Genomic DNA, 25,811 nt, shown 5'->3' with positions numbered 1-25,811 from the left:
CTGTCACATCCTCATCCTCTCTTTGTTTATATGTCTGCCCTAGCATTTAGAGTATTCCATCCATTATTTGAACAGCTATTTCCAAAAAAAAGTACAGAAAAGGAGGACATAGCAAAATATGGAGGGGAGGAGCACTCAAGGAAGGAGTGAATCATTTATACCACACATTCCCAAGTTATGTCATTTTCAGTATAGAAGATTTATGCATCTTTCTTAAAATTAGCCCTAATGTTTTGTGTTTTTATCCTACTATTGAAAGTATTCTTAAATTCCATTTTCTCTGTGTTAGTTTCTAATATATATTATACTAAAATGGATGTTTATATTGACCTTTTATCTGTTTACCTTGCTAAATTTACTATTTAGTTCTAAGTGATTTTTAAAACTTTCTATTGTTTCGTCCTATGTACACAATCATATTATCTGCAGAAAAATTAAGTTTTGCTCATATATTCAACAATTTACATTCAAAATTATTATTTTTAACCACAAGCTATGGAAAGTAAAGCATAAAAAAAATCATAGATGTTCCAGGACAGCTGCTCTGCAGAATATAGAAAATAACAGCATTAAAGGTGACAGGGATTGAAATAGTTGAAAAATACTTTATTATGGTACCATATTTTGAACTTCCAGAGAGCAACACCATGTGTTATTTGTCTATATCCATCAAACCTACTAAAGTGCTTTTTTTCCAAAGCAGACATTCAGCCAGTGATTTTAAAATAGAATTGAAGTACACCAGGGCTGCACACATGGTTTATGTTCAACAAATACTGCTTGATCCACTGTGAGAACTAATGAACAAAACTACATGTGCTGAATGATCAGTGAATGCTCAGCCCTAGGGAGTGAGAAACTATAACAAGGGATACAAGAAAGTAAAAGATATGCTCATTGTTATCCACATAGGAAAATGTCACTTATCAGGTAACACTAAAATACACGCACCAGGGAAAGCATTCAAGTGGTTACCTGTGCATTTCTTTATATGACTGTTTCTTTTTCCATGTGATCCTAACTTGCATCCAAAATTCTCTTCCCAAAATTCTGCAAACCACACGTTTCTTCGATTATTGGCAAGAGTCCGGCTTCTAAAATATCGATCAAACCCTATTGAAAAAAATAAAGGTATGATTTTAATATTCTTTCAAAATCAAAACCAAATACTATCAGAACATTGGAATGGATGTTAGGATCTTTGCATAAAAATAAATTTATAAATTAATAACAAATTAAGGAGAGACAGAGACACAGAAATAAGGCTTCTCTCATGGCAAAAGCCCCAGAGGGTGAGTAGACTATAATATTTCCCCCATTCCTTAACCGTACTGTTCAGGCACTTAGCTCTAGGAATGAGTAGAACACGAAAGCCCAGTGTCAGTGTCATCCTTATAACCTCTCCTGTACTTGACATCTCCCAGGGGCAGAAACAGTGACCTCATGCTGAATCCTGAATATACAGGACACAATTCAGACTTTTTTAATTCTTTTCTCTCTCTCCTGGAATGGATCAATGTTCCAGACTTAATTATGTTTCCATCAACCTCAAAATTTATCTCTCCTATATTTTCCATTTTTGGATAATTCAATAAAGCAATCAATGCTAATGCAATCAGACAGAGTCATGGGTAATAAGGTTAAAGTGTCAGTTTGCTCAGGTAACCACCCCACTGAAGAGAGACCACCTGGAAATAATGCCTTACTCCAAAAGAATAATGGTAAAGGTAGGAATTACAGTCATTGTCAAGACTATTAGAAAAGATAAGTTTGAAGGCAGATTGCCTTACAGAAATGCTCCAAATCTTTTCTGAGGCATTTATTTATCTATAGGGTCAGCCCAGCATTATGTATTCACTTTCAACAACAACAATAAAAAAGCATTTCCCCCTTAACAATGCTATAACCGCCATATGTGCCCATGGAAATATGCAAACTCAAAATGCAATTACAAAAATTGTGGACATTACTAAGACTAACTATGGTTCTCTTTTTTACAATAAAAATTGAATAGGCTCAGTGTCCATAGCTCAGGGGTTAGGGCGCTGGCCACATACACTGGGGCTGGTGGGTCGGTACTCTGCCCAGGCTTGCTAAAGAATGACAACTACAACCAAAAAAAAAGCAAGGTGTTGTGGTGGGCATCTGTAGTCCCAGCTACTGGGGATGCTGAGGCAAGAGAATTGCTTAAGCCTAAGAGTTTGAGGTTGCCGTGAGCTGGGATACCATAGCACTCTACCGAGGGTGACACAGTAAAACTCTGTCTCACAATAAATAAATAAATAAATAAATAAAAATAAAAACTGAATGAGTACTTTTTCTTCTATATACACACACATACATAGATGGACATGTATAAAATATGCTTGAATACATACTGATCTTAATGATTCTAAAGTCATAGCTAAAAATTCTATCCAGAGTTATCAATAATGGGTGCATGTCATCATATTCAAACGTTCCAGTTTACCTCTGAGTTTTGATTCAACTGGAAGGAGAGGATACTCTATGGTGTATCCTTACCATCAATTGATGCTCTTTTGGGCAAAATTGTCACGGCCCCTTCTGCAATCTCCTCCTGCTGATAGACAGGGGCTATTTTGGATCCCCAGCTATCTGAACCAATCCAGAGAAAATGTCCACTTTGGTTTAATTTTTTTGCTGCTTCCAATATCCTCCTATAGGAATCAAAAGAAATAAAGCATACCATATATATCAAGAAATGCCACAATTATGAATGTTACAAGACTGGCTTTATAAAGTGATTATAACAGATAACACTCAGCAGATCACTGTTGAACAATCAGACAATCATTTCTAGCTGCCTGAGACTTATCATCTCCTAAAGGAAATATATCAGAGACGAACTCCAGCACATCTTAATTATCCTTATTTTTAACCTCATCACGTCATTCTGTCCATCACCCTTATTTGCCTCATCTAATTCAGTCCCCAGGTTTTACTCTATAGGCATTTCATACTTGAAACTAGAAGGCTTGTTGTGCCTGTCTGTGTAGCAGAAGGCAGTCTGTAATTACAAGGAGATTATGCAATTCCTGTGAAATTTCACAAGACTTTACATTGAACATGAAATATGTTTTTAAAAGGATGTGGGCCGCCACAAATTTGATCCCACATACAGAAAAAAGTAATCGGCACCTGATGTCATCCTCGTTGGCAAACATAATCACTGCTCGAGCATTAGGTGTTTCTAGCAGGCGTTTGATAATTTTTTCAAATTCTCCAGGTCTTGGTTCGCGTGGAATTTTCTGTGATTGAGCAATGCAAACACCACCTATTTTTTTTTAACAAAAAAAGGGATTCAGAAATAGCATTTATTTAATTAGCAAATTTAATGTGTTAAGTACTAGATAAAAGCACAAGATTCGGTACAGGATTTTGTCTCTCAATGTACGTCACTGTCACCTCTTAAAAGCAATCATGCTGTTTACATTATAATATATTCACCAAGTAATTGACATCAATTACTTAATCATACAGGGACTTGGGTTTTTTCCAATTTTAAATATTACTTCTCTGCATATAAGTAAGAAAATCAAAGTGCATAAAGAGAAGAATAAAGAAGGGCTATTTTGATTTATGTAACATAAGCCAAAGGACAAGTGACAGAACCAATAAAAAGTAGGAAAATTTCTTATAATTAAGATCCCTATTAAACAACAACTATCATTTATTAGTAGACCTCCTTTAAAGTTAATTTCATTGCAGCAAAATTTTCACACAGCATAATGACATAATGATGTGTTATGAGACAAGTGGTCTTCAAGACTATTTGAGACACAAGTTAAGTCTCATAAACCCTCAGTTGACATGTGTCTCTACCATGAAAATGGCAGAACTCTCATTTTACTATCACGTCAACAGAAAAGAAAGAAGTCTTCTTTCACCCTCCATTCATAAGATTCTGCCTCTGGGTTGAGTTGGGGGAAGAAGGAAGAGGTTTCCTCAATTGCAGTGAAGGAGACAAATAACATACCCTGATACTAGAAGACAAAAGACTATTGGCAATAAGTTTCAAATGCATTACAGTTCAAATAGGCTTTTTTTTTTTTTTTTTGGTCCGCTGAGAATTAAATCACCATTTATAGCACTGCTTCAGTAGGCAAAGACATTTTTACTTCCAAACAATGGGCAATGCACTTAGTCATTCAACACTGTTGGATGCCATTATGTACTACACACTGGACTCAACATGCAGAATGTTCAGTCTAATCCTGAGGTCACCACCTTAGTCTGGGGGACAGGTATTCATAAATTATCATGGAATATTTAATACAATTTGGGAATTAACAATGTATACAATACAATGAGAGCATAGAGGATTGAGTAACCACAGTGCTTGAGAAAGCTGGATTTTACAGAGCAAACAGACAGCCATATGGGGACAAAAGTGGGACACGCCTGATAGAGGCCATGGCATCAGAATATGTAGTTTGAATCATGGCCCTTGGTAAAGTATGGATGAGGTTGAGGTTGGAAGGACTGACTAGGTCCAACTTGAGAATAACTGTTAGACATGCCAAATTCTGTATGCTGAAAGTCCATATGTTGGAATATAATTCCCAGTGCTAAGGTATTAGGATATGGGGCCCTTTGGTAGGTGATTAAATCACGAGAGTGGATTCTTCATGGGTCGGATTAGTGTCCTTATAAAACAGTCTCCAGAGAGAGAGCCCCTTTTTTTTTTGGCCGGGGCTAGGTTTGAACCGGCCACCTCCAGCATATGGGGCCGGCGCCCTACCGCTTTGAGCTACAGGCGCCACCCAGAGAGAGCCCTTCTAACATCTGTCATGTGAAGACCCAGCAAAAAGACATGGTGAACCAGGAAGTGGGACCTCACCAGCAGCCGGCCATGCTGGCACCTTGATCTCAGACTTCCAGCCTCCCGAACTGTAAGAAATAAATTTCTGTTGTCCATAAGCCACCTTGTCCATGATAATTTGTCACAGCAGCCCAAATGGACTGAGCTATTGAATAATTTGAACTTTACCCTGAAAACAATGGGAACCTATTATAAGTTCAAAAGCAAGATAATTACATGATGAGCTTTCTGCTTTGGGAAGGAAACTCAGGTAGCCATAATAAAAGAAACGTCTTAGAGCCAGATAGTGAGTTTCCCAGGTGTGGTGGCCAGACAAGATGTGTACAGCAATTACATCTGACAGACCAGTGCAAAAGTACTAAAGGCTTATTTTTCTTATAATTTAGAAAACATTCAAAATTATCCCTGTAATAGCAGTTATTTCTCTAACCTTCCCATATGCTCTTCAGGGGTGGGAATTGCCCATAATACCTCCATTGAGTCCTGGTGCTGCATTCAGTTAGCCAGCTTGCTGACAAACCACTACCATGTACGACCCTAATGACCAATCATTCCTTCAGTATATAGTTACTGAGTCCCCTGAATCTTCCAGGTACTGTGCAGGAGCAAATGAAAGAAACTCTGCCTTCTCAGAGTATAGAAATGTTGCAGGAAAACCCAGCTTAACATAAAGTAAGTAAATGAGGAGGAGGAGGAGAAAGAGAAGAGGAAAAGAAGATGGAGACTATAATTATAACCAGAATTGAATTTAAAGAGTGTTCAGGGAAAGCTACCCTACAGTGGTGTGATTTAGTTGAGGTCAAAAGGAAGACAGCCTGGGAGAGAAGAGCAGAGTAAAGGGCAGGAAGGACTGGTGGTGTCACTGAATGAGGGCAAGGAATGTGGGTGACAATGAGGAGACAGAGGCAGGGTCCAGATCGTGCATAGCTCTGTGGGATCTGTGGCAGGTGGTGAATCATTAGAGTGCTGAAATTTCTCACTAAATGTTTCTGTTTCTGATTATGAGTCATGGATAAACATTGCATTTCATGGGAAATGGATGAGGTCTGTTGATGTAGAGGGCAAGCTAAAGTGGGGAGAACAACCTGCAATGAGCCCAGCTGGGAGGTTACTAGAACAGACCATGGGGAAAGCTGACTAACGCAGTGGTGCTAGGTGGAGCTGATGGGGTTAAGGTAGAATTCTTAAGCTGTTGGCATCAATGGGGCATTGTGCCAATCTGATATAAGCAGCAAAGCAATGGGAAACCACTAAGTATGACTCCAAGGATTTAGTCTTTGTGACCAGTTCTATGAAGACACCATTAAATAAGTTGAAAATCCAGGAGGGTGAGGGAAAGAAAAGAATCATTTTGATTCAAGACAGGTTGTCTTCAAAGTACTTATGGAACATCAAACTGAAAAAGCAAATCTGGAATTAAGAGGGAGGAGGGTAATGTAATGAAATTGGAGCTGTCATTTTTTTTTCTCACTCTTTTGCCTGGCTAGAAGGCCATACAAAGCCTCAGCCTAGCTCACATCAACCTCAAACTCCTGCATTCAAGCAATCCTCCTGCCTCAGCCTCCTGCGTAGCTGGGATTTCAGATGCCTGCCACAACTCCTGGCTAATGGAGTGATCACATTTTGAGAAAACTTTTAGAACAAGGTGTAGAGATTAAGTTGAAGTCTGACCTCATATTTTTTTTAAAAAAATCAATTAAATACATTGGTGAGTTGAAATGTTAGGTAACTGTAGGAATGCAAATATAAGTAACACTCTCTAGGGAACAAGAATGGTTTCAAAATATGACTGCCCTTTTAATTATATTGCTGAGATTACTTAAGCATTCCATTAAAGACATATTATATCCTGAATATCATTCTGAGACTATTACTGACTCCATGGGCAGAGAAAATAAGGTTCAGAAGAATTTTGGTAAGACTATTTCAGATGAGGCAAGCAGGCAATCCAAATGTACAGTTTAGTCTGAATCCATCAATTGATTTATTTGCTGAGGACCTATTGAACATGTTTGTTTCTAAAAAGCTGAGTGAATTAGGCTGGATTTTAACACAGTTTCAATCCATTTCACTATTTTCTGTCCCTTTCCCTCACCTCATATTTGTCAGCTTGGTCCATCTGCATTTTCTTGGGGAAAGCCGCTGTACAGTTAATCTATTTGAGCTGAACAAGTACTTGACAGAGAAACTGCTTCACGTGGCATTCTGCTGTTTGATGCTGTATGGATATTTAATTATTAAATTGTGGACTGATTACTTCTCAAGTGATTGGAATGAGAAGATTAAGAATTCTACTTATAAATCTGAAGTTCATTCATAATTTCTGTTTTCACATCAGTCAAAAAGCTGAACTGTTAATATGTTCATAAACACTCAGGTTCTACTGTTTTAGGACGTACGGACATTCAAAGACTGCCTGTCCTCAGCAGCGTTATGATACAATTGAATAACAGGATGTACACATAAGAAACAACAGACAAGAGTGTACAAGTAGGTAACAATGAAAGATAACAACATAAGATGTCTCAAAAGGCAGAAATAAATGACAAATGAGTCATCCCCAAAAGAGCCCTATGAGTTCAATAAAAGAAAATACTGTTAGAATTTGGTTTCAAAAATCTAGCAAAATTCAGCCAAAGATTCAAGCCTAATCAAAGATGTGTTTTCCATACAATACTCAACATCTGTTGCTTTGCTTTTTTAGAGACTCACTCTCTTGATTTAAACTACTAATGTGGGTTAGAGAAAGGGAAGTTGTCTTTTATTGAAGAATGTCTTCATTGCCTCTAGTTTTCTGTATCTTGAAAGATTACTAATTGTGTTCAATTAAAAGAAAACGAATTTTCTTATTCTGCAAGTGAGTTTCTGTTCTGCAATTTTTAATACTTAGTATTTAAGGAAAAAATGTTGTGTGAAGAAATTTATAATCAAATGTTTTCTAGAACTTCCTATCTAGTGTCCTTGTAGGGTATGTAATTTTTCTTCTTTTGATTATTTAATAATAATTTCAAAATCATTGGATGAACTGGACTTTATGTACGTGCTAGAACACAAGTGACTGCTCTTTCCCAGGCTCCTTTGCTCAATCATACAGTAACTATTCCTAACGCCAACATTCTAAGGTTAAGGTTAGTATCATCACCATCTTTCTGATGAGGAAACTGAGAACAGAGGTATTAACAGCTTGCAAGAAAGGCTGGAACCCTGCTTCAAAGCCAGATCTGTCTGACTCTTAAATCAAGACTTTTTTCAGTATCTTTCCCATCCACAATTGACTATACCTGTAACTTTATGGTTTAATGATTGCAAATGATTGATGAGTAAGATAAAACAAATTTAAAGAAATGTTTTAAAATCTCAGCAGGTTGTTTTTATACTACATCTATTGACAGCCATATAAATACAGTAATGCTACTGAGTACTAAGAACTTAATTAAGGTATTAACTGACTTAAATCTCTTCAGCATGTAGCCAGTCTACCCTCGAAAATCCACTTTTTTGTGTAAATGTATGTTCTCAGGAAGGCATTTTTGAGTTCCTTTGTCTTCTGCTTCACTTTTGCACTAAAGCAACAATAATTATAATTTGTTTGTTGATGCCTTTTCCCCCTCTCTCCTGCAACTAGAACTTCATGACTGCTGAACTTTGTCCTTCACCTTTTTGTCTGTTTGTCAGGCCCAGGTGAAACTCAAACTCACTGCCGATAGTGTGCAGGGCTGGCATGATAACCACTGAGCTATGGCGGCCAGCTTGAACACTGTCTTCCAAATACATGTTTAAAAATAAATGTCATTAAAGAAAGAAAAAAAATATATATATATATGCGCATATATATAATATATGTGTGTGTATATACACACACATATATATATAAATACACACATATACACACGCACACACACATATATATATACACACACACACCATGATAATTCATGGTATACATGATAAGTTGTCAGTGAAGTGGGGTCTGCCTCCCAATAGTTCTTTTTGGGGTGACATAAATTAGAATACCAATTAGGGCTTAGTTTACCCATCCATGGAGTGTTATTATAATCTGCTTTTATTGATACAAGAGCAAATTTGTAAACAATGCCATTTAGGAACTTTTATTTCTTTGGAAAGCTCAGACAAACGGGTGAGTGGTCTAATGTCTCAGACATAAGAGATAACAGGCTTGAAGGCCTTGGCTTGCTAGTGCAGAAAGATGGTATAGTAGAGAATAAAATAAGCTCAGTGTCAAAAGACCTGATTTTGTGTGATTTTAAATGAGTCTTTTAAATCTCAATCTCCCCGTCTCTTAATGAGGTTATAATAACTATCTCCCAGAATGTTGTGAGAATCCAATTTAAAGGGATAAACATGACAAACTACACAACTACACAAAGGTGACACATCATTACCATGGTTAACAGTAACATAGCACAGGCAGGCAGCATCACCAACAGTGAGAGCGGAGAGCACTGATATTCAGACCTACAATGTGGGGTTTTCAACAGACCATCTTCTTGAACCCTCCACCATTCTTTGTGCACTATTATCACATATCCTAAATTTTGAGTTGGGATACTTGCTCACTTGCCTATGCCCATAAATAAAATAATTAGATTTCATATTTCATGAATCACAATGTGGTCAGGGCAATTTTAAGGTGAGAGGCTAACAGAAGTTACTTACATGTTCCTCCTGATCCTCTAATTTCTACCTAAGAATCCAAGTGTCCTTTCAAATGGCGTCTATATGCATTTGAAGATTTGGGTTGAAATTAGAACTCAGCTCTTTTGTAGAATGCTAAAAACTACTAAAGTATTCACAGTGACAATTATTAATCAAAACTGTTATGAAAACAATCAAATGTTCTGTTTCATTTTAAGTTTTCTCTACTTTATTAAAAGGCTGAGATCTAAAGTGGTGAAATAATACTGTTGCAAATTGGGATCCCCAGAAAATAGATCCTCAGAAAGTCTTTGAAGAACATGAAATTTGCCTTTGGCATCTACCCTATGGAGGGCTCAGAAGGAAGAAGGACTTAGCAAATAAGTAGTTCAGCTGGCTGTGCTCCAGTAACAGGCTCAAACACCAAAGAGAGCTCTGAGTCTAGAATGTCCTAGGCAGTTGCTTTGAATCAGGCCATGAAGGCCAGGGCATTATATCTCCACATCAATCAGAGTGATGGTTAATTATATGTGTCAACTTGGCTGGGCCAAGGGCTGCCCAGATAGCTGGTGGAACATTTCTGAGTGTGTCTGTGAGGGTGTTTCTGGAAGAGGTTAGCACTTGAATTAGCAGAATAATAAAGCAGATGGCCTACCAATTGGGCTGGTATCATCCAATCTGTTGAGGCCTGAACAGAATAAAAGTGTAGAACAAGGTTAAATTAATTCAACCTGACTGCTTTAGCCGGGAATTTGATCTTCTGCATTTGGTGCTCCTCGTTCTCAGGCCTTCAAACTCCTCAACCAGCCTTACTGGGTCTCCAGCCTACAGATGGCAGGTTGTGGGATTTCTCAAACTCAATGATTATGTCAGCCAATGCCTTACAATAAATCTTTTCACCTTGACCAATACAATCAGTCATTGGAAGTGGGCCATTCTGGGAAGGAGAGAAGGTGATCTGGGACAAGGTAGCTCTTCGTAGCCAGGGAAATTCCTCAAGGGTCTGAGAGCTGAAGGCTGTCTTCTTACAGCAGTCCCAAAATAGAAACCACAGGTCCTCCCCTGATAGAGTCTTGAAATGTGATCCATAGCTATACAATTAAATTTACAGGGAAATGAAGACACTTTTTTTCTGAAATAATGGTATAAATCAAGGGATTAATAGAATTTTATTGTTTAATGTTTAAACTCCTCTTCAAAGGTGTCTTCCTGCACAAAGAACGGCAGTCTATACGAATGGTAGAAAACTGGCCTTGTGGCCAACACAGATAAGAGAACTAGACCATAAAACTTTACGGAAATTCAATCAGCAAGTTTTGTTAAAACAAACTAAAAGGAAAAAGAATTATGTTTGTAGTTGTTGCTTATGTTTAAAACAAAAATCTCTAGCAATAATCTAGAAGGAGAAAAATAAAACAAGAAACAATGCCACAGCATCAACTTCCAACTGTGAAGGAAATTGAGGATTAACTTATTAGGATAAAGTTACTTACAAAGCTGTGTATAAAATAATAATGTGATTTTTACAAAAACAACGTGACTACCGTGTTATTAATGCCTCAAGTTGGTTCCTAATTTCTATCAAATTAAGTTCTACATAAATCAGATCAAGTCTCTGGTCATATAACTTAGATCTGCAAAACATACTTCAGTTTTGGTGCACAAACAATTAAGCAAACAAAAGTACCATTTTACCAATTGTTAAAGACAATAAACTATTAGTTTAAAAAGACTAGTCAAAATTATATATTGCTCACAAGAAATCTGCCTAAAATTAACTTTTTTATTTAATAAAAATGTGACATAGTCAGTCAACCATTATTTATTCCATATAAATGTGCCGTCAGATAATAGCAATGAGCAAAACAAAACTGTTTTTCTTTTTGATGGTAATAAGAACACATGTACTCACCACCTGAAAAATCCCTACCATTGTTTTTTCATCTTTCTCAAGACATAAGTTGAATAACAATTTGACTTAAGGCAATTGGTCCTTCAGTGGTAGTGCAGTAAAATTTGTTCTAGGGATCAAATAAGTGTAATCACACTTCCTGTAACTATATTTTCACCTCCTCATGTTGTGTACAACCGGGACTTAACAGCAAAGTGCACAACACGATGAGATTGTGTAAGTTTATCAACATACAGTGCACTTTGTGAAAGAGAATATTTATCTGACACATCACTGTAAAGAAAAGGTGTTATCTTTAGCAACGTGGATTAAAAGAGTAAAGTCGCACGTAAATCCACATTCATTTTCTCTCTCACTCATGCTCCTAAACACTTTATACTTTTTCCTCTATGAAATGCCATGTGGACTCTTAAAGGGGCGCTGAAAGGCAATGCAATGAGGGAACAAAATTCCTGGAACAGAAGAGGTGTGTGCCTGATGCCGCTACGCAACATATCCCCTGAGGGCAGCAATAAGGATAATCCACAGAGAGGGCACCCCCGGACTGTCTCCACACATCGTCTCAGAGAGACACTGATGCTCCAGGGACAGATTAGGCCCGGACTGAACTCACAGGGTCAGTGTCCATGCTGGGCTCTCTACCTCAGCCACAACTCTTCACAGATCTTTTCAGAGAAATAGAGTGGTAAGTGATTATGAATCTCATCTCTAGAGTCAAACTTTCTGGCTCCAAATCCTGGTACTTCTCTTATTAACTATGTGGCACTGGATAAGTTATGTCCTTTTTTGTACCTCTGTCTCTGAGTGAAGATTGGGGGGATGGTGCCTAAATGGGTCATTAGGAAAAGATTAAATAGACATTCAACAATTATTTATTTTTCCCCCAAAACAAATTGTTTTGCAATTGCTGAATTGCAATTTGTTTCAAATCAAAATCGACAAGCCCTATGCAGAATTAATAACTCCCTTATCATCGAGTGATATTAACCTACAACATTATTTTTAGGAAGGAGAAATTTCACTCCCTCAAAATATACAAAATAATAACTCTTTCTAGAGATTCCAGTCAAGGGGGGCAAGAGTTTGCTGAAGGAGCCTCTCTAGTTGAAGGGAAACTCAAGCCCACCAAGGATAGAATTCAATTTCTGAAGTGTTGTCTCTTCCCACTCCTGTAAACTAGAAATCCCTAAGGAGACATAGGTGAAGTAGGTAGGAAAGATTCAGGGGAAATAAGGAAATAAATATAAAAGAAGAAAACCAGGAACTATAGACAGTGAGAAGAGAAAGGACGAAGAAGAAGGAGGATAAGGAGAGAACAAGACTCCCCCATCAAGAAGTATCTCTGGACCTTGACCAAAAAAAAAAATATATGTGTGTGTGTGTGTGTGTGTGTGTGTGTGTGTGTGTGTGTTTTCCACAGGGTCAAATCAGCAAATGTGGGGTTAGGAACAGAAGGAGAAGGGTACTTGAATAGGTTTAAATAAATTTCATTAATGTGTTGCATGCACTTGTCTTTATCTGGGTTATTTTTGGAGAGTGATTGGGATTTTTACTTTGTTTTGTCTGTTTATTTCTTTTTGTCATTTCAAAGTAGGTTCCCAGATGGAGCCAACAATATGACAGCAAGGTTTCAGAAGAGAGAACTAATTCCCTTTAAATGCGCAAATTCCCAATATGAACAGACTCTCCAAGAAAAAGTCCATATTTTCCAGCCCATTGCCTAGAAAAAAATATTATGTCGAAGTGACAAAATATGAGATCAAAGTGAGTACTGCTTAAATTTCTTACTTATTCTGGACCAAAAAAAAAAAAAAAGAAGAAGAAGAAGAAAGAAAAAAACAGCATTGGGGTTTTAATTGAGCCCATTACACAATTCAGTTACAGTTAGTAATTCAGATTAGTAATTCAGTTACAGATTAGGATTCATTACAGAATTGTACCAATTAAACGAGTGAGGGAAGAGAGAGGACATTTGCGGTATTTAGCCTCCTTCAATTATGGAACAGGTATTTGTTGAGCACCTTCTACCTGTCAGATGGTTTTATATACAGGGAGAGAGAGCAATGAACAATATGCAGAAAGCCCCTGTCCTCATGAAGCTCACACCCCCGAGTATCTCTATGGTCTAGTGAAGCCTAATTCCTGTGGGCTTTCAAGGATGTGTGGTGAATAAGTGAATAAATGAGAGGTCCCTATGTCAGGATATATAATCTATCAAAGAAACAAGCATGTCCATGCTTTCAAATCACCACTACTCAGAAAAAAAGCAAAGCATCTTTGCATCTACACTATATATGTCTATAATATAGTCTCGGAAGGATCTCAGGAGCATATATAAGAACTTGCAAACCATGAGCACCAAGTAAGACATGATTCTACTTATCAGCATTACTTGAATTCTACTATGTATTGGCTTTCAATCAGGGATCTTTGCTCACAAAGTATCTTCAGAGAATGCTCAAAGGAGATTGACATTCTCAATTGAAGAAATAAGATACTGATAGCAGAAAGTTCATTACTATTTAAGCCAAATAAACATTTAGAACAAGGGTTGCACCATGAGTAATGCATAGCAGTGATCAAGCTAAGAAATAGACTTCAGAGAACAAAAATAGGAATAAAACCCATTTAAAAACTCAGAAAAAAAAAAAAAACCCTCAGTCTTTCAAACAAATGCAAGTAATATGTAATCTTTCTCCAGACAATGCAAGATATTTCTCCATAGCAAGATTGATCAATGTGTTTAGGATATAAAAAGGTTAGAAATGCAGTTATATATTTAAATTTTGGATTAAAATAGTACTAAAAGGGGAGTAAAGTGAATAGACATCTTTTAGATAGCAAGCCATCTAACATTTTAATTCTTTAAAGGATTCTTGTTAAGATAAATGTTGAAGTAGGTTTTATTCAAAACAAAAGGTGCTTAGTAGCTTGAGATACAAGATGTTCCCCTCACAAAAAATTAACTCTATTGACTTTTCCTTAGTGAAAAATGGATTTTTAGAATAAAATAAAATAACATATTTGAACTTAAAACACTAGTTCACCATGTTTTACTATTTAATGTCAGTTTTCAAATATCCAAGCGCTCCTAGGTAGTAGGGCAGACATTATAAACTTCTTTGTTTATTGGAGAAATGGTTCCCAAGGTCACATGGCTAGTAAAGAGTCAAATGCAAATCTTGTGAACCTAACCCTAAGGGCCAGGAACAATCAACATACTTTTTAAATATCTCCCAATAATTATCTCCTTGGTGATTAAATCTCCTTACGTATGTAATTAAGTATAGCGTCAACAGGTAAGGTTGAATAATCAAATGTGAACTCTTAAGGTTTACCTCCAAAGGCTTAGAAAAATGTTTTGGGGGCTTCCATGGCCTCTCAGGCAAGCAGAATCAGACAGAATCCTGTGGCTTGACAAAGATAAGCAAACCAGAAATTATATGGTGAACAGTAGCTAGAACTGGAAACCAGGATTGGCTGATTTCAAAGGAAATGAAATTCTGCCTCCTCGGCAGTGCAGGATCTACCACCCGAGCAGTTACTCTCATGGGTGCTTAGTATGCATCTCTGTAGCTGGAGCCTGTGGACTCCACAGACCTTGGAGGAGTTTCTGTCTCATATGCCTACCATAGCTTTCAACTCTCCACTGTAGCCTTCCCACGGACTGTAACCTCACGTCATTGCTAAAATGCTTACTGATTGATGCTGGAGGAAGCACTCCTGAAATCAGAGCCAAGGATCCTACAGGCCAGCCCCTTGGAGGGCTGATAGAGCCTCAGGACTCATCTAAATAAAGAAACCAGAGAGTGGAATAAAAAAGAAAGTTGTGGGTCTGGTTCAGGTTAAAGAGAATTATACTGACTAACATCCTCCAAAGAGCATCCTACAGGCTTCTTTCCCACATTCGCCCAGACATGCCTGCCATGGTTTACGGAGCATTAACTGAGCTCTAACTGCATGCTGAGCTCTCTGTTGAAATCTGCAGTTATAAAAATGAATAAGAAGACACAATTCCTGCTCTTCAGGAGATAACAGTGAGTAACACAATGTATAAGCAAATATCACAATCTGATGTACAAAATGCTGTAATACAGGATACCCTAGGGATATTGGACCAGGAAAATGGAATTTGGTAACTGTAAGATTCACTGGCTCTTGACAGTGACCTTGGAAATACGTGGTCAGAGAAACATAAAAAATAAATGTATGATACATTGATACGTACAGTCAACAAGTCAGAAAACATTCCAGAAGTGAGCTTATTATTTATTTGGCCAGCCCAAACCAGCAAAATCTATTTCTAATAGACACTATCAGTCAATAGACATGTATGATATTTCTGATGAAAATGTGATTGTCAACCAAAATGCTAAACATGATGTAATAAACACCCTGTACTATATGTAATAAACAACCCCCCCACAACAAAAAACAGATATCTCACATTGGTATTAAAAAAACACAGAGAAAAAAATAAAATACCTGTTAGAATGGCCATTTGAGGAGGAAATAGCAAAGTATCAATCTTAAGAACCATGGATTACCGCTAGGCTCAATAAATTTTAATCACAACTAATCAAACGGCTATCTACATGACTTTGTTCACTCTTGTATTACAGCACATCAGAACTCAGAACAGTGCTTTTAAAAATGACTCCTATGATTGAAAACTCTGAAAATGAGTAAGCCAGATCTATATTGCATCATTTAGGGATATACTATCTAACATTCTTTTATTGAAACCAAAAAAGATTTTGTGTCCTCAGTGTTACAGGGAATACAGCAGGTGTGTTACAACATTTTGCACTAAATTATATCGTTTATCTAAGGGGGTTCTTAGAAAAGAACAGTAAGTTTTCAACAATTCCAACATCAGCCAAGCACGAAAATGAAAACCGATCAGAACTGCAAATGACAAAAGGATAACAATTTGTTACCCCATAAATTTCTGTGGTATAATTTCTACAGTTTCCATTCATGCAGTGACTCACAGATAAGACTCATTCTCCTCACGAATGCATTGCATCTTAACCACATATAGCATGTTAATATCTATAAGTCAAGGCAGTTCAGCTTGTGGAAAAACAGAATCCTGATATACAAATGGCGTAACAGAAGTTCACCCATGACATGGTATCGTTTTCTAATTCCTATATTGGATCATGCCCATGTTCCTTTTGCATAACCCTAAGCAAGACACATAACTTCACTGGCTATCAGTTTCTTTTATTTTTGATCTTAAGATTCCTTTCAATTTCAACATTTTGTGTTTCTGTGAATATATCACATACACTGCCTCCCATGAGTACTGTGAATTATGTAAGTTCTAATATAGGAATAGAACATCATGTAAAATACAATAAATGACTTTTTTAAAAGCCTACAAGAGAAGAACTAAAAGATACATAAGGAAACTTAGACCTAATTCAAAATTATAAATCCTGGCTTCACAAGTCAGAGCATGACTAGGTAACTTAAAAACGAATTGTATAAGAGTATTAGAGCTTTGATCAGGTGCTATGGCTCTGGTGATCAGTTTATCAAAGCACTATAGTCACTTGTTTGTTCAATACAAATGAAACAGGGGTGGTGGGTCAGCTGAAGATGAAGATAGATCTCCCTGCTGGCTAGCAGATGACTTCCATCTCATTCAATAACAGCCTCCCCTACTCTCTCATCTCCCAGTGTCCCTCTCATAGTTCTTTATCCTGTTCCACTATTCTTTTCTTCCCTTCCTTTACTCTCTTCTTACTCTATCCTTTTCTTTTTCAAAAACCTGAAAATGGTTATGGGTTATCTGACACAACATCCTTATAATTAATTCTAGCCTATTACCCAGAGACTCACTAATAGGACAGCAGCAGTAATAAAAGATTGCTGCGTCTGGCTTCTGGTTAAGCACAGAAATTTGAACATATTCATTTAAATCTACTTTATGGACTGATGGGATTGCCCTAAAACTCACATGTTGAAGCCCCATCCCCTAAGGTGACAATATTAGGAGATAGGGTCTTAGGAGATAAGGCTTAGAGGAAGTCATAAGGTGGGACTACCCACAGATGGCATTAGTGTCCTTAACAAAAGAGGAGGACACCACATGAGGACACAGTGAGGCCACCTTCTGCAAGCCAGGAAGATGGCCCTCACAAAGATCTCAACCATGTTGGCACCCTGATCTCAGATTTCCCAGCCTTCACAACCATGAAAAATGGCTCTTGTTTTAGCTGCCCAGTTTATGGTGTTTTGTTTTAGCAGGCTGAGTTAACTAAAACACTACTTTCTCCAAACATACAACGAAATTGACAAGCATAATGAAGGCAGAGAAAATAGGAGAAAACATCAAAAACATTTTGAAAGCTGAGAAACAGATGATGAATAAGCTGTAATTGACTTATCAGAGTAGAAAAATGCAAATGAGAGCTCATGGAGAGTGTGGGTGGGTCTGATGCCAGCAGAAACAAAGCAATCCCTCCACCTACAGCAAGGAAGTCTCTGGAAGGGGGAAGGCCAGAGACTATAGAAGGTGGGGCTGAAAACAGAATTGGTTGATTTTTTTTTAATTTCAATATATTAAGACTGTATAAATATTTGGGATTACATGGATCATTTCTGTAATGCTTAAGTCCTGGTCAGAGGTGTGCCTGTCAACTAAATAGTGTTTATACTATCCATTAAGTTAGTTTATTCTCCTTTTCTTTTCTCCCTGCCCCCAAGTTGTTTTCCATTGAGTTGCTTCCCTCTGTGCACATGTGCGCTCATCGGTTAGTTCCAATTTAATAGTCAGTACATATGGTGTTTGTTTTTCCATTCTTGCAATACTTCCCTTAGGAGAATGGTCTCCAGTTCCACCCAGATTGTTACTAAAGGTATTAATTCATCTTTTTATGGCCAAGTAGTACTTCCTAATGTACATATACCACATTTTATTAATCCACTCATGAACTGATGGGCACTTGGGTTGATTCCACATCTTTGTGATTGTGAATCGTGCTGCAATAAACATTCAAGTGCAGGTCTATTTTTCATAAAATGACTTCTTTTCCTGTTGAAAATCTTTATACATCCCTTCCTTTGACTCTAGTCCCTCTCTACGGAAGATTTAATTTTCTGTAGAGAATTGACTTGAGGACATCTGGCACAGCTGACAGAATAGCAAGTTTCTACAAAGTGAAAGTCTGCATACTGAGCCAGGAGTCCCAGGTCCACTTTCCCTGCTTAGCACCCAGAGTGCAGCAGCCTAACTCATACCCCTCCTCCAACCCCATGAAGGAATTAGAAGAGTCTTCTCTAGAGAAACTGGCCTAGGAGTAATGACATACTGATATTCATATGCAGATATCACCCAACTAAATGAATAATTCTGCCTGCTCACTGCCTAATGAAACCTACCCACACTTCCAAGGTTTCAAATATAAATGAGCACCTCTCTCTTAATGTCACAGCAGACATTTGAGAAAGGTCTCTATTGTGAAATCAGGAACCAAAATAATCAGAAGAGATGAGCTCAGAGGACACAGAAACAAGAGTTAAGCAGAAGACAACTTCAAGGATATTAATACACTCAGAGAAAAGACATTGTGACCACAGAAGAAAGATAGGAAGCAAAAAAAGGGACTTTCAGAGAATAAAGAGCTCCTGGAAATTAAAATAGGGTAAGAGAGGTAGGAATATCTCAATAAATAAGATAAAAGAGAAAGTTGAGGAAATATATCAGAAAGTAAAACACATGAAAATGACCAAATTAGATGGTTCGTTCAGAAGGCTCAACATTCACATCATTAAGTCCCATAAAGAAATAAAAAAGAACCTTTTACCAAATAAAAACAATATATACGTATTTCTTAGAACTAAAAAACATAATTTTTTTGGATTGAAAATAACTTATCAATACCAACGAAAAGAAACAAGAAAGAATGAACATTAGCACAAAATTTTAAAATACTTCTGAATGAAAAAAGATTATAGAAAATGGATTAGGACTCAGAAAGCCTTCAGGATTCTGCACAGCAATATCACTAGTCAAAATAAAATGAGCCAACATCTTCAAAATTATAAGGAAAGATGAGTTTTATTCTAGAAGAACACAAAGTCAGCCAAACTATAAATCAAGTGTGTGGGTAGAATAAAGTCTATTTCAAACATGGAGACATCTCAATTTTTTTTTTGCCTCCCATGCACCCTACTTAGGATGCTTCTGAAGGACGTGTGTCATCCAAACAAGGAAGGAAGCAAGAAAGAGGAAGGCCAGAATCCCGGCAACGGGTATTCCAATGTAGGAAAAGTGAAGGGAACTTCTCAAAGTGGTGATGAGACCAAGTCAGCAACCAGTCTGTAGATCATCCAGTCCAGATCAGAGTAAAAAACTGGAAGACTCCAGAAATATTTCCAAGAAGAAAACTAAAACAGAAAATTGATGGGCTGACTGATGTATTTAGATGTACTACAAGTATATGGACAGTTCTGTGACTGAGAATGAATTCATCATAGTTATTTAGAAAACAGCATATGATGAAGTAAGAAACAATTCCAGGAAAACAAAATGTTATGTAAGAAATGTTACTTTAGCACACTACCCAGATTAGCTGCAATATCATGGGAACAATTGTACTAATGTATGAGGTCGGACAATGAAGTTTGCAAACTCATCCTAGAAAAAGTGCTACATACCTTGTTGCTGAGCATCACTATGGACCAAAGCTATGGACCAACGCCAGCGTCTGGTCCACCCTGCAAAGCACTTTCCTAGGATGTGTTGGCAAACTTCATTGTCAGACCTCAAATGACAACAGCTCTGCTGGCCATTCCAGAAAAAAAGTTCCTAAATCACTTTGGAGGATGGACCAGGTGCTTGCCTCAGTGCTTAGCTTCCCAAGGGCAATGACTGTAGTGATATTCACCAATGAGGTATGCAGTACCTTTTCCAGGTTGAGTTCATGAAGTTATTTCTCCAACATTGTAAAGACTAAACAGTAATTAAGCTGAAATTATGACAGGACCCTGCTGGAAGGATTAGGGGAGGGAGAGGCATATGTGTTCATATGCACATGAATGTGCAATTTATATTGTGGAGAGTTAAGTCATCATCTTCCACACTAGAAACATAACAACAAAAGCTAAAAAGAATCAAGAAATAGTAGCATCAATATGTTATGTGGAGATATGGAGACAAATACCAGAAAAACAGGAGCTACAAACAATTGTTCTTGAGAATCAAGATTCAAAAGTGCACAGGGGAGTGGGTTTTTGTTACATCTAGTTGCATTGCATATGACAACACTTGGATAAAACACGTTTGGTGCCCTATTTTGTTTAAGGTGCTTACGTAGGAGGGAGAAAAACAGTTTAAGATAGCAAGATCAGTTCAGTCCTGTGTCAGGGAAGCATCTTTTGTAACTAAGTTTCTCTTAAAAACTTTTCTGCACCTTTATATGTACACCTGTATTATTTTACACTGATTGTGTGTGTTTGTGTTTGTGTTGGTGGCATAACAGAAGCTCATTTAATCTTTTAGAAACCAAAGCCTGACAAAAATGTATATTGACAAAAATAATAATTGTTAAGAGCCACATGACAATCTGTGTGGCCAGGGTCTAAAATGTCAGCTTTTCATGTAAGTCAATGCTAACCTGTCCCTAAGTCATTTTATATCCAAATTTCAAAGATACTTTTCTGATATATTGGTAATTGGTTTTAAGACATTAAAGATGTATCATTTAAACAAAACCACAGCTGACACCTGATCTAAATGCTTTTTGTAATATAATGTTACGTTTGTTGTTAGGATGAAGAGAATAAGAGTTCTCTCACAGAAAGACATAATTGTTGCTCAGGTAATCTTAAATATTCCCAAAGCCACAAAAAAATGAAGTTCTCAGGGCCAAATGGCTGCAGAGTAGAGGGGACACGTGAGGACTGCGACTTGGGTATCCGCTGCCATGTGTGTTGGTGGAGGTTATTATGGTGTGCCAGCTGTGCGGTACATGAGTTTATAACTTTGGTAGATGTTCAATAATGTTTCATAAGAGAAGGGAGTGGAGTGGGAAATATACCAGTGGCTGTCATCCAAACCCCTCCAGACAGAGTCTAACACCCTGGCAAGGGTGCTTTTAGGAAGAGATGAGAAGGTCTGAAGGAGTTTCTTGGCAAAATTTTAGCTAACTCGTGCAGATTAAAACTCGATGACTCCTGTGTGAGAAATAAATCAGAGATTTCATTAGTCTGTGATTCAAATACATCTCCATGCCGTTTTTAATATATGATATACATCAAAGCACTAGGAATTAATTGCTTCACAGTTCTCCAGGAAGAACTTGCAATAGTTTCTTTTCTAACAGCAAATGGGCCACCTACCTATAGACTACACGGTGAATGAAGAGGCCCCTGGCTACTCAGCACTTACATAAGAGAAAGGAGAACCAAAAGCCAGCATCAGGAGAAATGTCTCATGCCGCACACTGTACCAGGCAGGAGAATGAGACTCCAGATGCTGATTTTTAGAGAACTTGAGAACCAAGTGATAAAAGGAATAAATGCCTTGGATTCATAAGGTCTCCCTTCATTTTATTACCTGACAATAAATACTCATTCTAAATCTCATGGATTTTGAAACATCAGTTGAGCATAAAATTGGGAATAATCATGTAACTCAAAAAAGTGTTAAGTTCTTTTCCTGCATTATGTCATTCCACAACAGGGATTAGACAGTGGAATCCCTCTGAGTCTCACGGGCGTCCCAGATACAGTGACTCGTGGGAAATCAGGTTGGCACTCTGTCTTCCAGTAACAGGTTTTCTTACCCTCCACTGAATCATAGCCACAATCCTCAAATGGATGGTAATACCCATCTGTCCTTCCTTCTCTCTTTCCCTCCTATCTCTCTTCCTTTGTTTCTTTCTTTCCAGAAAAAAAAAATATTACTAGCTTCTCAGATATTGATGGTATCAATAAGAATCAGGATCTTATCAGGCTGTAATCGCAAGTTATCAGGGTGTGAAGGAAATTAGCGTACACGGGAGCCTCTTGGAGCTGACAATGTGTGTAGAAGTTTAATGAGGAAAAACATATAGAAAGAGGTCACTGCTCTTCATAAGAACCAAAGCCATAGCCCAATCAACGCTACTTCACTGTACCCTAGGAAAGTGAGTCTCCAGTGAATGTCCAGTGACTCAGCTTCTGCAGGACAAGGAGATGTTCTCAGTAGCTTCGAGAGGCATGCAACAGACCTCAAAGCAGGAACTTTTTCTTCACGTTTTGAATTTATTATTATTCAGCATGAAAAACAACTCCCCCCCCCAAAAAAAAAGACTGAAAAGAAAAACAGCTCCCAAACAACAAATATTTATTCCATTTTTCTGCAGAATAGTTAGCATTCAATTTATTCCTGCATGGGTGCTGTAGCACAACACGAGCATAAAAGTGTGGAAAATTAAATAGCTCAAAAAAGTGTACATAGGCTTGTGTGAAACTGGTGCTGAATGAAGTTTTAGAAAGCAGAGTGCAGTACTAGAATGGCTACACGTGTTCTATTATTAAGTATCTAACTCTTCTAAATTAGGAAGGATAATAACAAGCAATCTGTGGAAATGCTGGAGATCTAAACAATACAATTCTGCGACCAAAATAAAACAGTTTTATTATTTTTTACTTCGATACTTGCTAAAATATCCCCGGGACATCAGAGCACAAAAACATAAAGAAAAAGTTCTAAAAACAATTTCTAAAGAAAAAATGGGAAAAATGCGGCTGATAATCTCCTATCTTAGCATTAAAATTATGATTTATTTCAGTCTTTATCCACAAAAATCCAAAATTATCACTTATCATTAATATGCATTTACTTTTTGCGTTTGGTTTCCCACTGAACAGCATATCATCAGTATCACTTCACACTATCACTAGAAAAGCAGCAGAAAGAACACTTGGGTTTGTGCCTAAGATGTGGCTTAAGTCTTGGCACACAGTTCCTTGTGGAGTCCTGATGGTCACCATTTCCTTAGCAACCTAATGTTCCATGGAACTGATGCGACCAATTTTACTTATTTTTCTCCTTCTTCTTGGACATTTGGGTTACGGCCAATATTTCACAGGTCTAAACACCAGGGCAATACACTCTCCCATGATATAGTTCTCCTCTCACATCCTTTATTCTGTATCTGTGACATAACTTCATGGCAGGGTGAATATGTTTATGCCTTTCAGTACATAGTACCAAATTGTTTCCCAAAAGATTCCTACCAGTTCATATTGTTACCAGCAATATGTGATTGCACAACAGCATTGCTAATATACAGGCTTTAGGTTTCCCTAATGTGATATCTAAAAAGTGATATCCCACCATACCATGTAGATGTTAAGTATCAGCTTTATTATATTTTATAATTAGCGGAAGCTATCAGGAGTCCTGAAAGTTAATAAAATTTTGAATTATGACTCATAGACCTATAAAAGACTATAGATATCATTTAACCTAGTCTTTCACCCGTGGAGAAACTTTTCCAGCAGTATCTTTGAGGGAGACTTGGTAATTATTCTAGACTTCTCACTGTGCTCAATTGCCTTCGTTCAATGTGTTACTGTTTGAAGCCCCAAATCCCTCATTCATCTACCCCTCCATCTCTGTCTCCCTTGCCACAGCCTTAGTTAGTTTAAGCCTCCTTATCTCTCACCTGGACTACTCAAATAACCTATTCTGCAGTATTTCCCCTTCTGGTTCAGTGCTTGGCATTGTATGTGATCTATAATATCCGTCTGTTGGTGAATATTACTCTTCTACTTAAATACTTTAACAGCATACCTTTTCTTCAGGACAGAATTTGAACTTCACGTCATAGTGTACAAGACTCTTTATAATATAGCTAAGCCTAGCTGGGCACTGTGGTGGGCACCTGCAGTCCCAGCTACTCGAGAGGCTGAGGCAAGAGAATCCCTTGAGCCCTAGATTCTGAGGTTGCTGGGAGCTGTGATGCCCTGGCACTCTATCGGGAGCAATAAAGTGAGACTCGGTCTCAAAAAAAAAGGAATGTGGTTCCTTACTGAGCCATCCTGGATAGGCAGGGGACAGCAGCAGGTGACTAGGAATGCAGACTCTGGAGCCAGACTGCCCAGGCTCAAACTCAGTTCTGATTTACTAGCTGTGTGCCCAACCTTACTCAAGTTATTTCACTTCTCTGTGCCTCAGCTTCTCCCTTATTCTACTGGAAATAGTAGTAATCCTGACCTCATAGGGTTGGTATGAGTTAGCTAGTACAGTGCCTGGCATACATAATAAATTGTTCAGTATGGTTTGGCAATTAACCAAGGGATCAGCAGTTCTACAAATGCACCAGAAATCTCTTTTGGGAAGATGTGTTGCTCTGGTCTTAATCAATTCTCCTGCTGACTGTGCTATGTCTCTGCTTCAGGAATGTCATATGAGGTCTCAGACAAGGTCCCAGCACAATATTAAACAATTAATGATAGAGGGTCTTCAGCCAAGTTCTCACTTCCTCTGATGATCCAATTCCATCATCCTATTGGTCTAATTGTTATTCTGTTTAGTTTTCATGGAGACTTTTCCTTCTAACTTATGATGAGTTACACACTAAGGTTAAGATTATGAGCTGATGATTCCTATTAATTATTAAATGTTTTCATGTGAACAAAGCATCATAAATGAATTCATAGGCAGAATTCTCAAAGCTTCCTACTTTTCACCTTGCAACTGCAGTGTACTTTGTATTCACAATCTTTACTCTTGGTTATAATCTAGCCTATTTTGAGACAGAGTCTCATTATGCCACCCCTCAGTAGAGTACTGTGGCATCACAACTCACAGCAACCTCTATGTCTTGGGCTTAAATGATTCTCTTGCCTCATCCTTCCAAGTAGCTGGAACTACAGGCATGCACCACAACGCCCGGCTATTTTTTTGGTTGCAGTCGTCATTGCTGTTTAGCTGGCCCATGCTGGGTTCGAACTTGCCAGCCTCAGTGTATGTGGCCAACACCATAACCACTATACTACAGGCACCAAGTTGACCTAGCCTATTTCTGAACCATCTTTCTCTACTTTTCCAAGTGTCCCCTATGCCCCCACATCTGGCACTCTTAACACCCCCTCACCTTTCTTCATCCAGCTCCCTGCTTGGCACAGGTAGATAGAAGCTTTTAAAGGTCTTAGGAAAACCTCCCAAAGTCAGTAAAATAATTTTTCCATACGCAGACCTGAGACTAAGTGCATGGCAATGGAGGTAAAATGTAGAAAACTGAAGACAATATATCATTAGTTAAAATAGAGAATGATTTTTTCAAAATCATTTTTGGGAGTACTGTGAAATAAATTAAAGATTTTCAAGGTGCTAAAGAGCCATAGCATATGATAAGAATGCCTATAATTACTAGGAAATAAAATGCAAGTATA

General features: G+C 37.7%; 1 protein-coding gene across 2 annotated transcripts in view; it reads right to left on the bottom strand.

The window, feature by feature from the left end:
- Nucleotides 1-25,811, bottom strand: part of GRM8 (glutamate metabotropic receptor 8) — a 771,592-nt gene that overhangs the window by 440,717 nt on the left and 305,064 nt on the right. For both annotated transcript variants that reach the window (XM_003789771.1, XM_012805131.1), the window contains 3 exons: nucleotides 3,160-3,295; nucleotides 2,524-2,678; nucleotides 976-1,113 (listed from right to left, as the gene is read on the bottom strand). In XM_003789771.1, coding sequence (XP_003789819.1) covers nucleotides 976-1,113; nucleotides 2,524-2,678; nucleotides 3,160-3,295 — 429 coding nt within the window. The remainder of the gene's footprint in view (nucleotides 1-975; nucleotides 1,114-2,523; nucleotides 2,679-3,159; nucleotides 3,296-25,811) is intronic.

The sequence above is a fragment of the Otolemur garnettii genome, unplaced genomic scaffold (genome assembly GCF_000181295.1).
Source record: "Otolemur garnettii isolate 467f Iridium unplaced genomic scaffold, OtoGar3 scaffold00037, whole genome shotgun sequence".
Taxonomy (NCBI): domain Eukaryota; kingdom Metazoa; phylum Chordata; class Mammalia; order Primates; family Galagidae; genus Otolemur; species Otolemur garnettii.
The sequence above is the reverse complement of the archived record's forward strand: the minus strand, read 5'-3'. Positions and strand labels throughout refer to the sequence as shown.